General features: G+C 49.3%; 1 protein-coding gene across 3 annotated transcripts in view; it reads right to left on the bottom strand.

The window, feature by feature from the left end:
- Positions 1-14,343, bottom strand: part of CACNA2D3 (calcium voltage-gated channel auxiliary subunit alpha2delta 3) — a 2,334,275-nt gene that overhangs the window by 601,902 nt on the left and 1,718,030 nt on the right. For all 3 annotated transcript variants that reach the window (XM_085624637.1, XM_085624639.1, XM_085624638.1), the window contains one exon: positions 8,246-8,367. In XM_085624637.1, coding sequence (XP_085480763.1) covers positions 8,246-8,367 — 122 coding nt within the window. The remainder of the gene's footprint in view (positions 1-8,245; positions 8,368-14,343) is intronic.

The following is a 14,343-nucleotide window of genomic DNA, read 5'->3' as shown; positions in this document are numbered from 1 at the left end:
GCTACCTCCTCCCTCGAACAGACCAGAGGAGGCCCAGGACGGAGATAAAACCATCAGCAGACCTGCACGGAGCTCAGTACCTCATATCGAGACTGCCTGTCCCCAAGATGGCCGACTCTGGCACACACTCGGTCCTACGGAGAATTTTTCTAGAGCTAAAGACAGAACTAAACTCACTAAACCAATGCGCCAAATGACTCTAATGCATAGCAAATATCAATAAATACGACGGCCATTGGATCGTAGAGAAGAAAAGTCCTACCTCTTTGAAACAGTCGGACTTGCCTGACCCGGTGATGGCTGTCAAAACGGTAACTCCCGGTCTGTATTAGCTGCGCTGGTGACCCCAGTCCGCCCAAGGGAAGATCATACCCCCTGCACTAGACCCGCTGGACAATTCGTACAAACAGATCGCAGACCGGTCTTCCATTACTAATGCCCCAGCACTACGCCTGATCTCAAGATAGCCGCCCTCAGCTTCCCAATGAACTCACCCGGACCATGAAATGGCGCAATTGAGACACGGATAACCGATGACAGGGAGCCTACCTTGTGAATCTCTCTTCAATCACCCCCGGATTGCCATGATTGTCACGGCAGCTAAAGAATAAATCCACAGGCCCGAAAATAAAAGGCTCCTATACTCAGCGCCTTTAACGACCAACTTGGCCCAGTCCGGGATCACGCACAGCTGACGCACCTCCGCCGATATGCCCCTTCAAACTGAAAACAAAGATTCAAAGCGAGTGCCACATGCAGCAACATGAATTTAAGGAGTCACAGACCTGCGGATAACTGACTCGGATGCCTGACCCCAAATAGGCGGCTCCATGAGTGCAGTAATCCCTGATCAGCATGTTTAGACAGCGTGAGAAGCGACGCTGTCAACACCAAACCATGCCTGACCCCAAAATGGTGGTCCCATGAGTGCAGCTTTCACTGCAAAGCTTTTGCAGTCAGCGTGAGGAGTGACGTTGTTCATCGACATCCCACACCAAAACCTTTCATTAATTTTGGCAAAAAACGACCCAATCGGGGGATCAATTGCCCGAACTTCTCCTGAGACCGGAAACCCTGGGAGTGAAAGGAAGCTAAGGGGCCGTACAGCAGGTCAGTTAAGCCCTATCTCCTTCTACCATCTTAAGGTGGCAAATCACATCCACACCCCGCTGAAGCTCCCAGCACCACAACTTCCCCCAGAGCAATGCTTGCAATTTGGCAAGCCCGCTCCCTATCTGAACCGGACCGCCAGAGAAAGGGCCCCCATACAATACATTCAGTCTGCAGCGGATGAGTGTCCCCCACATCACACATTAGCACACTGACATCCTTCCACCTCAGATCAGGGCAACAAGGAATCACAGACACCTGTTTCCACCATTCCTACGCCGAGGCTAATCTTCCAATCATAGTCTCACGGCTCCCTTATTAGTGAGGGCCCTCACTCGCCATTCAGCCTCACGTCGTGACGAGCTTCTCCTAGATGACAGCCCCTGACCAGTGTGGATCCCCCACCCTATCAGAAACACGGTTCCCCCTTCAAAGAAATGCAACAATGTCTCCGGGCATGCCAATTTCCACCAACCCCCCTCATACCGACCCACTTGAAACTGCATGGCGTGAACTCCTTAGCAATTAGCTTCCCACCAACCTCTCCCCTAAAGCGAAAAGAAACTTCAAATATAGACTGATTGGACAGCATCCAGAAACACTATTCGCGCACACATATCACTGCTCCTACAAAGGGCAGATAAAGATGGATCTCATCTTCCACACTGATAGACCCGATAGCTGGAACGCTACATTCAGAATGAAACTTCACATCTCCAAAACCACAGCTACCACACATAGCTGTAAACTGACAACCTCGCACCCTATCCACTCGACAAGGAGCAGGAACACGTCTGTGACCATCTACTCAAACAGCACAGTCTTGATACAGGCAAACAATGAGAACCTAGAGGCCTTCAACTCCCTGTTCCCTGCACTCCAAATCACCCAATTACAAAGACTTCGACCTTCCCTGACCCAGTACTCATCCCCGAACAACCTGTCCCACCAGGTGAAGCAATCAACCATTCCCGCGCCCTTTACCAGAACCACCATCCTCCCTTCTCGAGTCACCATCAACTCCTCCGTCCTCACTAATCGCAATCTCCAACTCCCCGATGAACGTCTAAGCCAACCTCCCCCCCGGATTCATCTACAACAACATAATGACCCTGCCCTGTCAGCACTGTCCACTAACGTCAACATCACACCCCCAGAAATCAAGAGGACGAAACCACGACATGACCCAATGCACCCCCTACCCGGGGTCCCAAACAGAGGCAGCTTGGTCTACACAAACAGCAATAGACACCATAATACAGTCACGCCCGCCACCTCACGAGACGGCCCTACCCAAGACTCCCTCACCCCCGCCCCAGAAAACATGGCACAGCGTCTTGCCCTACTAGAAAGCCAGCTAGAAATGATATTCCTATGCCTAAACGAAATCTTAACCAACCTAGACAAGGCCCGAAAGCCCCGGCAATCCCCTCCCATGGCTCCCACTCCCATCAGCTCCAACCAACTAAAGCGTCCTATCGGGTCCATAATCACCCCCGCGACCCAGATACAGAGACCCAGAAGAAATGACACAGTGATCCTGACACAGATTCCCATAAGAACCAAGGCCCCCGTGACCCGGTTACAAAGACTCACAAGAACTGATGCAGAGTTCCAGACACAAAGACCTATAAGAACCAAAGCCGCAATGTCCTCAGAGAAAGCATCTGATCTAGCCTCAGCGTACGACTCTCCTCCCACAGCTTCCCCATAATCCAAAATCCAAGTGATCACGGGTTTCAGAAGAGACTACCCCCTCACTACACCCCCAAGACACCCGCCCTTCCACAGCACCATACCTAGGCCCCCCCCTCGGTAAGAATCACAGCAAAAAAGGGCTTTTGACCAACTGCATGCTCAATAACTGCAAATCAGCCTCTAGGCATGCAACTGAACTAGCAGAAGCCATCCTATCGCAGGACATAGACATTGCGTTCATCACGGAGACTTGACTATATGAGCTCTCCTCACCATGCTTGGACTTGCTTGTGCCCCCATGTTTTACTATTATCAACAAAGACAGAAAAGATCATCGAGGTGGAGGTGTAGCTATCATACACAAGGACAACATCGCCATCGTGGAAATGGACACTTGCAAATACAGCTCCTTTGAATGTCTTACCGTCAACATCAAGACTAAGGACAATAGTGCAATACTCTGCCACCTTCTTTATCACCCACCAGGCAACACCCCCACATTCGGGGAACACTTTTCTGACCCGACTGCTCACTCAGGGATGCTAGCAACCTAATCCTTGGTGACCTAAACCTACGTTGGAACAAAGCGAACAACCTGCTAATTCAAACTCCTAAACAATCTTCTCTGTGACAACAATCTATCCCAACACTGCTCAGAGGAAACGCACAATAAAGGAGCAACCTTGGATGCCATCATCGCTCAACGAGATGCAATTACGATCGACCACATACTCCCGTGGACTGGTCGAACCACCACATTATCTTATTCCACATCAACCAAAAAGTGCTATCCCTGCCACCCATGCAAGACCCACCCAAATGGATTAGAAATCTCACCCAGATTCCCCTTGGTGCCCTGGAAGTAAGGATAAGCTCGCTCCTCCCCAGCGCCAATGTTCACCTCTCCACAACTGAACTCACCTCGCTCTACAACTCAAATATGGTGGACATGCTTGATCAACTAGACCCCCTGAAATAAAAAAAAAGCTGAGCCACTCCTTCCAGATCATGGTTCGACTCCGACATCAACTTCGAAAGGAGACAACTAAGAGCAACAAAAAGACGCTGGAGGAACAATACGACTATTTTCCTCCGCGAACAACTCAGAACAGTCCGTAAGAAATACAACAGTCACATCAAGAACAAAAAATCCACGTTTTTTTGCTCCGCGCTGGACAGTGCAAACAATAGACCCAAGGAGCTCTTTAACATCATCAGACAACAACCCGCCAAGCCCGCTACGTCCTCAGTGCAGGCGTCCAAAGAACTATGCGACAACTTTGCCAACTTCTTCAATGATAAGATCACTAAGATCGAGCTCTCACTGGACACCAACAGCACCCCCCATCAATAGCAGCTCATCTGGGGAGTATGATAATGCTCCTTTACCCCTACCAAACCCTGGCTAGTCTTCCATCCCATTCAGGAAGCTGAGATAGTCAAACTGATCTCCACCTCCAATCCCTCATCTCACGTCCTAGACCCTATACCCGTCCAACTGACCAAAAAGCTGAAACTCTCCCGAGCCGCACTCTGGTGCAAGATCATAAACAGCTCCCTAAAAAGCAGAGTCGTTTCAGACTGCCTTAAAGTGGGACAAGTCACGCCACTGCTGAAAAAACCCGGCCTTGATGTAAAGGATTTGAATAACTTTAGACCTGTCTCTAAACTTCCTCTTCTATCCAAAATCCTAGAAAGATGCGTACTCCAACAATTAACCCAACACATGGACAGTATCAACCTCCTTGACTCCCATCAGTTTGGCTTCGGGAAAGGCTGCAGCACTGAAACCGCGATTATCGACGATATCCACAAATCACTTGATTCAGACCAATGCTGTCTCCTCATTCTCCTAGACCTATCGGCAGCATTCGATATGGTAGATCACAAACTTCTCATTAAGGTTCTCCAAGAAAACGCTGGACTTGATTAAGTGGTCCTCCAATGGTTCTCCTCCTTCCTACACAACCGCACCCAGAGAATCAAAATCAAAAACTTTGCGTCTGACCTTCACTCAGTCAGTAGGGGAGTCCCTCAAGGTTCAGTGCTCTACCCGCAACTTTTCAAAATTTACATGGAACCCCTCACCACCCTACTCAATAAAGCTACCATTCCCTTCCACCCATATGCTGACGAAACTCAGATTTACTTGGAAACCTCCACCATCAAGGACATTCAAAGACTCAATGACATACCGAGAGAAGTCCAACACTGGCTGTCAATTAACCACTTAAAACTGAATCCTGACAAAACCGAATTACTCCTCATATTGAACAAAGAAGAGAACCGCCAAATTGCTTAATGGCTAAAAGCTATCGATGCGCTCAACGGGAACCTCACCCTGGCCAACTCAGTTAAATCACTAGGTATCATGCTGGACCTGAAATTGGACATGACCATACACATTAAGAACTCAGCTAAGAGCGCCTTCCTTAATCTGAAGCTACTCTACAAAATAAAACCTTTCATACCGCCCAAAGATCTCAAACAAGCCACCCAAGCATTGGTGCTGTCAAGACTAGACTATGGGAATGCAGTCCTCTCAGGAATAGCTAAATCACATTTTGCTCCCCTCAATACTAGCCTGAATGCGGCAGCCAGAATGGTCACCGGAATCAAGAAATGTGATCACATTTCACCTGCACTCAGAGAACTTAAGTGGCTTCAAGTCGAAATGCGGGCGAGCTTCAGCACAGCCTGCCTCACACACAAAGCCTAATATTTCAACAAGCGCAATACCTCTGACACCATAAATCACAATAAGTTTTCTGTCACAGAAGTCCCTTTTATTGACTCTGTGATTGCATGCTTATTACTTCTTTTTTCATCAAAAGCTTATTAACATTTTAGTATCCCTTCACCTAGTACATAAAAATCTCTTCAATATTTCAAAATAGACATTACATTTATAAAAAACACATATACATAACACATAACTCACTGGAGAAGATGGGTAAGAAAAAACATCACTTTTTAAACAGCAATACACATAAGTACATTTCAGTATTCCCATATGTCATATAGTAGTTCATTTACTTCAGACGTTGCAGTGCAGGATTACACTCGTATCGGAGGGAATACCAGTACTAAGTGTTTTCCTAAATCGCTTTGTGTCCTACTTATGTCTGGGGTGCTGGAACTGAGTCCCACTTCGTTCTCTGCACTATTTATTACTACGGTCCTATTAGGGGTCAGAAACTACTTGGCAACTTGTCAATGTGAGTCAGGCCAATCCAACTCTAATGACTGGATGAAACAGCGTCTTTTGGTATCCTCATTAGCTCCGAACCGCTAAAATAAGCTGACGCGTTTCGAACTTGTGGATGTGGGACCATCACTTTATTTATACAAAGGTCTTCATCAGGGTGGGTTAGATTGAGGTAGGACATCTTTGAATCATCTTCTGTAGCTGAGGTCAATTGCTGTGGGTTTTCTACCGGTGTTTCTTATGAGTATGACGGCAGGTAGTCTTTATTTTTCTTCTCTGAAGTGCCGGAGCTTGTTAGTCATTATGGGGGCTTTTTCTTCAGGCGTGTTCTGCTTTTCAAGGAAGGGTTCAGATTCCCGGTTCTCCGATACGAGTGAATCATGCACTGCAACGTCTGAAGTAAATGAAATACTATATGACATATGGGAATACTGAAATGTACTTATGTGTATTGATGTTTAAAAAGTGATGTTTTTTCTTACCCATCTTGTCCAGTGAGTTATGTATTATGTATATGTGTTTTTTTGTAAATGTAATCTCTATTTTGAAATATTGAAGAGATTTTTATGTATTAGGTGAAGGGATACTTAAATGTTAATAAGCTTTTGATGAAAAAAGTAATAAGCATGCAAGCACAGAGTCAATAAAAGGGACTTCTGTGACAGAAAACTTATTGTGATTTATGGTGTCAGAGGTATTGCGCTTGTTGAAATATTAGATTATTGATTCCGGCCTCTGTCTTCCTTAATTGAATCATTCCCCTTAGGTAGATATCCTCACACACAAAGCCTTGCACACCAGCAAACCTGAATATCTGGCTGCCAAACTCATAAAAGCCGGTCAGACCAGGATCTCAGAAGCTCAAACACCCTTCTACTCATCCCGTTGAAAACACGAAAACAAAAAACCGTGGCACGGTCCTTCGCCGGGAACGCGTCCAAAATCTGGAACTCTATTCCCCCCCACATCAGAACTATTTCCTCTTTTACAAAATTCAAACATCAGCTCAAAGTCCTGTTCCTCGACCGTTCCCTAGTGAACCGATAGGAGCAGTCGGAGCGCTGAAGCAGACACCTCACACCGCTTTGATGCTGTGTCAGCAAGGCTACGAATTAGAACTCTCCACCAATGACCTATACTATTATTTTATGTTGTGGCTTTCCGCATTATTGTATTATGTGATTTTCTGCATTGTAACTGATGTAAAGCGCTCCGATACCCTCGGGTCAGGTGAGGTCAGCGCTATATAAAACTTCTTAAATAAAAAAATTAAAAAAGTTATTGCCAATTATAATACCTTAAAAGCACAAAAAGTGCCAGAGGCAGAAGTATTTTGTAGGACTGCCTCTTTTCTAATCCCTGATATTTGTGTACCAATTGGTTACCTGTTTTTCACCTGTCATGTATGCACCTATCTTCACGAAACAGCTCAAATCAATCTCTTTGGAAGTGGAATTTATTTTTCAGCAATGCACGTACTTACATCTGAAACACAAAAGTGATGTAGCTGGCAATTGCTCAGTCCTTCAATGTGTTGCTGACTATGCCACTCTAATCAGGAACCAGCCATATGCATATCAGACTTGGTCCTGTTGCAGTGGGAGCAGTCAACCCCCAATTACCAGGCTAGGTCCTCTGTAGATGGGAAAACAAGTTACCCCAGACTTGTCCTTGATTGGCTTTACCAGCCTTATTGGAAAAAATTTGAAAAAGGGTGTGTGGAATACTTGCAAACGACTGAGCTGATGGCAATCATTCACTGTGACACAATAGGTATCAGCACACATGTCTATATTAATGGCTTTCAATCATAATTACACGTCCATTATAAATCACGGTCACATCTTTGCTACTAATCTACTATAAATTATCTTTAAATGAACTCTCGTTTTTCAGTCTGTTTGTTGCATATGACAATTTAACCTTGTGTCCCTCTCCACAGCTACACCTGACAAAATCCTCGTTCACTCGCACTCCATGCCTGGACTACAGCGCCGCCTGTTGGAGACATAAGGTCTAGGCACTTGTCTGGACAGTACGAAAGGCAAATATCACGATGTCTGGATTGTTTATTGTGTGGAATACTATTCAACTTTTGTAGGCTTGATGCCAATTTATACAGAAAAAATGAATATTGCTGTTTCAGTGACATGCCCTGTTGTTGACATAAGGAACACGCTGCCTTTCCGGTGCCTTATTGTTAGAGTAGTGACACACACGACTGCTCACCTGTGCTGAATGGAATGGAGTACACAAAGCTGCCTGGTATCTGCTCTGCAGCTCTCCTGTACCAGAGGGGGAAGTGATCTGCATTAAATATGCTTTCCTTATCTTCAGCTGTCAGGAAGTCTCTTGAAACAGAATGGAAAAAAGAACATTTGAACACATGTTTGCAATTCTTTTGTTTTACTCAGAGCATATCTGAATCACAAGAAAAGGTCAGGGTGACATGTTAGCCAATGAATGTGAAACCATTGTCTTGCTGGAACCCCGCCCACCAGCCAACCAGTCTGCCACTGGCATAGAGTCAATGAAATACCAATAGGCTTGCTCGCTTTAAGCAGTTCGTTAGCATTACTGGCTGTAGAAATTATAAAGTAACAACACAATAAAATACCAACATTGTCATTTTTATTTTCTAAACGAAAATTCTGTTGTAGGGGTTTTCTTTTTTAAGATAAAAAAGAAAACTGTATGGTACAGGTCTCCGTTATGTTGATGGCGCCATGTACCAAACATGAAATGCTTTGACAGGAACCGCCATGACGGCAGTTCCTGGCAATGCTTTATAAATGACTGCCAGCTTGGAGGTTATTTATACATCTGGCGGTGGCCCCTCCACCAGGGCGATAGAGTTATTCACTTCACCACCCCGGTGGCACAACAGAGCATCTTTCAGGAATTACATTTGGCCCGAAGTCAGAAGGTAAAATGTTTGACCAGGACGAAAATGGCGGGTGTATTTGACATGCGCTCCATCGTTGGTAACAATTCATGGATGAGAATTTGAAGATCGGGTGAATACAATAAATGAAATCCTTGTTAAAGATCAAAAGTAGGGTTGTGCAAAGTTTGTGTAACTTTGGTTTTATGAAATTGCCTGAAAATTTAGGAAAATTGAACATATGCAAATCTGTCATTTAGTGTCCTAGCTCTGGGACGCTCCCGCGCCGCACGGCCACCAGCTGCTGCGTGTGCCTCCCCTTCCTCTGTGCCTCGCTGCCCGACTGCCGCCTCGTGACCACGCCCCCTCCTTCGAGCGGCGTGGTCCGTGATCGGCGCACCTCTCCCTGTGCCCCTGGTGTTTTTACTGTGCTTAATTGTATAATTGGTTGTCTCTGTGTTTAATTGTATAATTTGTACTGGTATTTGTTTTCTTTGCTGTTTCCCCCGCTGTATTGCCTGTCTCTCCCTGCCTGTCGCCGCCCTCCGTCTTCCCTCCCCGCTCCCCACTTCCCGCCACCACCGCCGACCCCGCCCCTTTTTTCCTTCTGTTCCCTCCCCGCTCCCGCCTCCCAGCTGCTCCGCCCACCCGCGCACTTGGCCATATATGGCGACCGTGCGACGCAGGTGAGTGTGTCCTAGCTCTGGGACGCTCCCGCGCCGCACGGCCACCAGCTGCTGCGTGTGCCTCCCCTTCCTCTGTGCCTCGCTGCCCGCCTGCCGCCTCGTGACCACGCCCCCTCCTTCGAGCGGCGTGGTCCGTGATCGGCGCACCTCTCCCTGTGCCCCTGGTGTTTTTACTGTGCTTAATTGTATAATTGGTTGTCTCTATGTTTAATTGTATAATTTGTACTGGTATTTGTTTTCTTTGCTGTTTCCCCCGCTGTATTGCCTGTCTCTCCCTGCCTGTCGCCGCCCTCCGTCTTCCCTCCCCGCTCCCCGCTTCCCGCCACCACCGCCGACCCCGCCCCTTTTTTCCTTCTGTTCCCTCCCCGCTCCCGCCTCCCGCCTCCCAGCTGCTCCGCCCACCCGCGCACTTCGCCATATATGGCGACCGTGCGAACGTGCAGCGGTCACGCGCAGCGGGCGCGCCGATTGTGCGCCGAAGGCAAGCCCGTCTACGCCCGTCCGCGCCTGGACCGCGCCCAGTGCCAGGACCCCTGGACCCCACCGACGGAATACGACCCGACAGTCCTACGACGCCACAACACTCATCGCACTCAACACCGGCAGGACCCAGGGATGCTACCGAGCTACTCCGAAGCACACCCACGGACCCTTCAGCTGCCTCGCCTGCAAGTTCACCTGCATCCGGACCTGCCTGGCACCAGCACCTGCCAAGCCGAACACCAGCAGCAACCACCTCAAGTGCATCCTGCTCAACACCCGCTCCGTCCACAGACACGCCATCGAACTCTGGAACCTCCTAGACGCCACAGCCCCTGACGTTGCCTTCATCACGGAGACCTGGATGAACGCCTCCTCAGCGCCCGACATCGCCATCGCCATCCCAGACGGCTACAAGATCACCCGGAGGGACCGCAACGCCAACCAGGTGGGAGGAGGCATCGCCATCATCCACAAGAACACCATCCGCATCACGACCAGCACCGACAACACCTCACCCTCCGCCGAACACCTGCATTTCCAGATCGACACCGACCCGAAGACCACCCTCAGAGGCACCCTGATCTACCGACCGCCGGGACCACGCACTCAATTCAGCGAGGACATCGCCAACTTCGTCAGCCCGCACGCCCTCCCCTCCGCTGACTACATCCTCCTGGGGGACTTCAACTTCCACCTGGAAAACAACAACGACTGCAACACCAGCACCCTGCTCGACAACCTCGCCAACCTTGGACTCAAGCAGCTGGTGTCCACCCCCACCCACCTCGCCGGACACACACTCGACGCCATCTTTTCATCCAGCAAAGACATCACCTTCAGCCACGCCGCAGAACTCCACTGGACGGACCACAGATGCATCCACTTCACCTTCAGAAGAACGACGATCCACCACCACCAGCAACAGGTTGCCCGAAGATGCTGGAACAAGATCACAGCCGACCAGCTCGCCGCCACCCTGAGCCAGCACCCTCCCGCCAGCTCAGCGAACCCCAACCAGGCCGCCGACAACCTCACGAAGTGGATCAGCAACTGCGCAGACGAACTCGCCCCTCTGAGGATCCCGCCCAGCAGACCCAGCAGCAAGAGAGCCCAATGGTTCACCGACGAACTCAAGAGCTCCAAGAAGAACTGCCGAGCCCTCGAGAAAACCTGGAGAAAGGAACCCACGCCGGACAACAGGACCACCCTCAAGCTCGCCACCCGGAAACACCACCAACTGATCCGCACCACCAAGAAAACGGCTTTCAAGAACCGACTGGACAACAACGCACACAACTGCAAGGAACTCTTCAACATCGTGAAAGAGCTCTCCAACCCCAACGCCGGAAACAACGACATCACCCCATCGCAAGACCTCTGCAACTCCCTCGCCTCCTACTTCCACAACAAGATCGCGGACATACACAACAGCTTCAGCACTCAACCGACGCACCCCACGACCGCAGTAACGCCACCCACCACCACCCTCCGCGCCTGGACCGCGGTCAACACCGAAGACACCGTCCGCATGATGAACTCCGTCCACTCCGGATCTCCGACCGACCCCTGCCCTCACCACGTCTTCAACAAAGCCGACGCTGTCATCGCACCCCACCTGCGGGACATCATCAACACCTCATTCGACACCGCCACCTTCCCCGAGAGCTGGAAGCACGCCGAACTCAACGCTCTACTCAAGAAACCTACAGCAGACCCCACCGAACTCAAGAATTACCGCCCCATCTCTCTACTCCCGTTCCCAGCCAAAGTCATCGAGAAGACCGTCAACAAACAGCTGGCCGCCTTCCTCGAGACGAATGGATCCCTCGACCCATCGCAGTCCGGATTCCGTGCCAACCACAGCACCGAGACCGCCCTCATCGCCGCCACCGACGACATCCGAGCCCTGATGGACAATGGAGAAACAGCGGCCCTCATCCTCCTAGACCTCTCCGCGGCTTTCGACACGGTCTGCCACCGCACCCTAGTGCAGCGCCTCAGCAATGTCGGAATCCAGGAGAAGGCACTGGAATGGATCGTCTCCTTCCTCGACGGAAGAACACAGAGAGTCCGCCTACCACCGTACAAATCAGAGGCCACCGAAGTCATCTGCGGCGTCCCTCAAGGATCCTCGCTGAGCCCTACTCTCTTCAACGTCTACATGAGCCCCCTCGCGGCCATCGCACGCCAACACAACCTCAACATAATCTCCTACGCCGACGACACCCAGCTGATCCTCTCCCTGACCAACGACCCCGCCGCCGCCAGAGCCAACCTGCACGAAGGGATGAAAGAGGTAGCCGAATGGATGACGACGAGCCGCCTGAAACTGAACTCAGATAAGACGGAGGTCCTCATCCTGGGCTCCTCGCCCTCCGCCTGGGACGACTCCTGGTGGCCCCCAGCCCTGGGCACCGCACCCAAACCGACGAACCACGCACGCAACCTGGGCTTCATCTTGGACTCCTCCCTCTCCATGACCAGGCAAGTCAACGCCGTCTCCGCGTCGTGCTTCAACATCCTGCGCATGCTTCGGAAGATCTTCTGGTGGATCCCCACGGAGACCAGGAAGACCGTCACCCAGGCCTTCGTCACCAGCCGACTGGACTACGGCAACGCACTCTACGCCAGAACCCCCGCCACGACCCAGAAGAGACTCCAGCGCATCCAGAACGCCTCAGCCAGACTCATCCTCGACATCCCACGACACAGCCACATCTCCGGACACCTAAGAGACCTGCACTGGCTCCCGGTCAACAAGAGAATCACCTTCCGCCTCCTTACCCACGCTCACAAAGCTCTCCACGATCAAGGCCCGAGCTACCTCAACGACCGCATCAACTTCTACGCTCCCAAACGCCACCTCCGATCTGCCAGCCACGCCCTCGCCGCCGTCCCACGCATCCGTAGAGCCACCACAGGAGGAAGGTCCTTCTCCTACCTGGCCGCCAAGACCTGGAACTCCCTCCCGGCCGACCTGCGCCTGACCCAAGACCACCTCTCCTTCAGGAAGAAGCTCAAGACCTGGCTGTTCGAGCAGTAGCGGCACCCCCCCCCCCCAAGCGCCTTGAGACCCTACGGGTAGGTAGTGCGCTCTACAAATGTCTTGATTGATTGATTGATTGATTGATTGATTGATTGATTGATTGAGTGCCCAGAGCTTCCTTGCATCAAGGAAGCATTTCTCGGTAAAAAACACAATTGCTGCAAACAGCTGTTCGCGGTTTGGGTCTTCGTGTTGTTCCCGAAATAAAATTTGCCACATACGGTGCCGATTCTACCTGACATGGCACAATGGCATAATTTCACGAATTTTACATAACAAGCAAAACATGACATTCCCAAAAATATGCAAATTATGCCAGGGCAATAACAATTTCGCCAAGACCAAATCAAATGTCTATTGTTCAATAGCATTCCATGAAACACTATAAAATAAAGTAACAAGAAGACATATACACAGTTTGCATACTTGCAACCCCTGAAGTCCTAAAATATTAACAATTTCCTTCAGTGTGGCTGATCCCATTTAATGCATTATACATATTACAGGATGCTCCGTAATTTAATTTTTTTTTTTTATAATTTACGTGAAAAGACCAAACACTGAACAAAGAATATTTAAGCTACAAACTTGAGAGAACTGGCTTTTCATGTTATGGGGGAGGGGACTACACCATCGAAGGCCACAACAGATGAAGCCCCTTAGGGTAACGTTTTTGGGATGCACCGAATAAAAATGGAATACTTTACTCAAGTCCTGCAGCTAAAAGGATCTTGTAATTTGTGTGTAGGGTATTCCAGATGCGTGTCTGACCTTCTCGGAGGTGGGGGCGGAAGAAGATAAAATACAAACATATGTTGTTAGCAAAGCTCGTACAATGGTAAATATGCAGGCTAAATATGCGATAAATTATGTAATACATCAGCATACTAAATGCACATATGCATATATGCACGCTTGTCATTATATAACTGCCTTAATCTTATTTGTATTGCAGCTTTTGTGTCTTTAAATTATTAGATGCATTTTCTACGTCCCCTGCTCTCTCAGGTAGACCATTCTGGTCAAAGTATGAATATCTCAGTCTAGCCCCATCTCATTACTGGATTACACAATACTGAATTCAATATATTGACTATAATTACATCGACATCACTTAGGGTTAGCCAATGGGAGTTCCTGCTGCGCCTGGCTTGTCTTTTGAAGCCCCTGGAAATTAACCTACTGCTCCGGGTCACAGCGGTCAATAAGGCAAGGCAGGAACAGCTAG

Source organism: Triturus cristatus, chromosome 9 (assembly GCF_964204655.1).
Source record: "Triturus cristatus chromosome 9, aTriCri1.1, whole genome shotgun sequence".
Lineage (NCBI taxonomy): Eukaryota > Metazoa > Chordata > Amphibia > Caudata > Salamandridae > Triturus > Triturus cristatus.
Note: the sequence above shows the minus strand (reverse complement) of the source record. Positions and strands in the feature narration are given on the sequence as shown.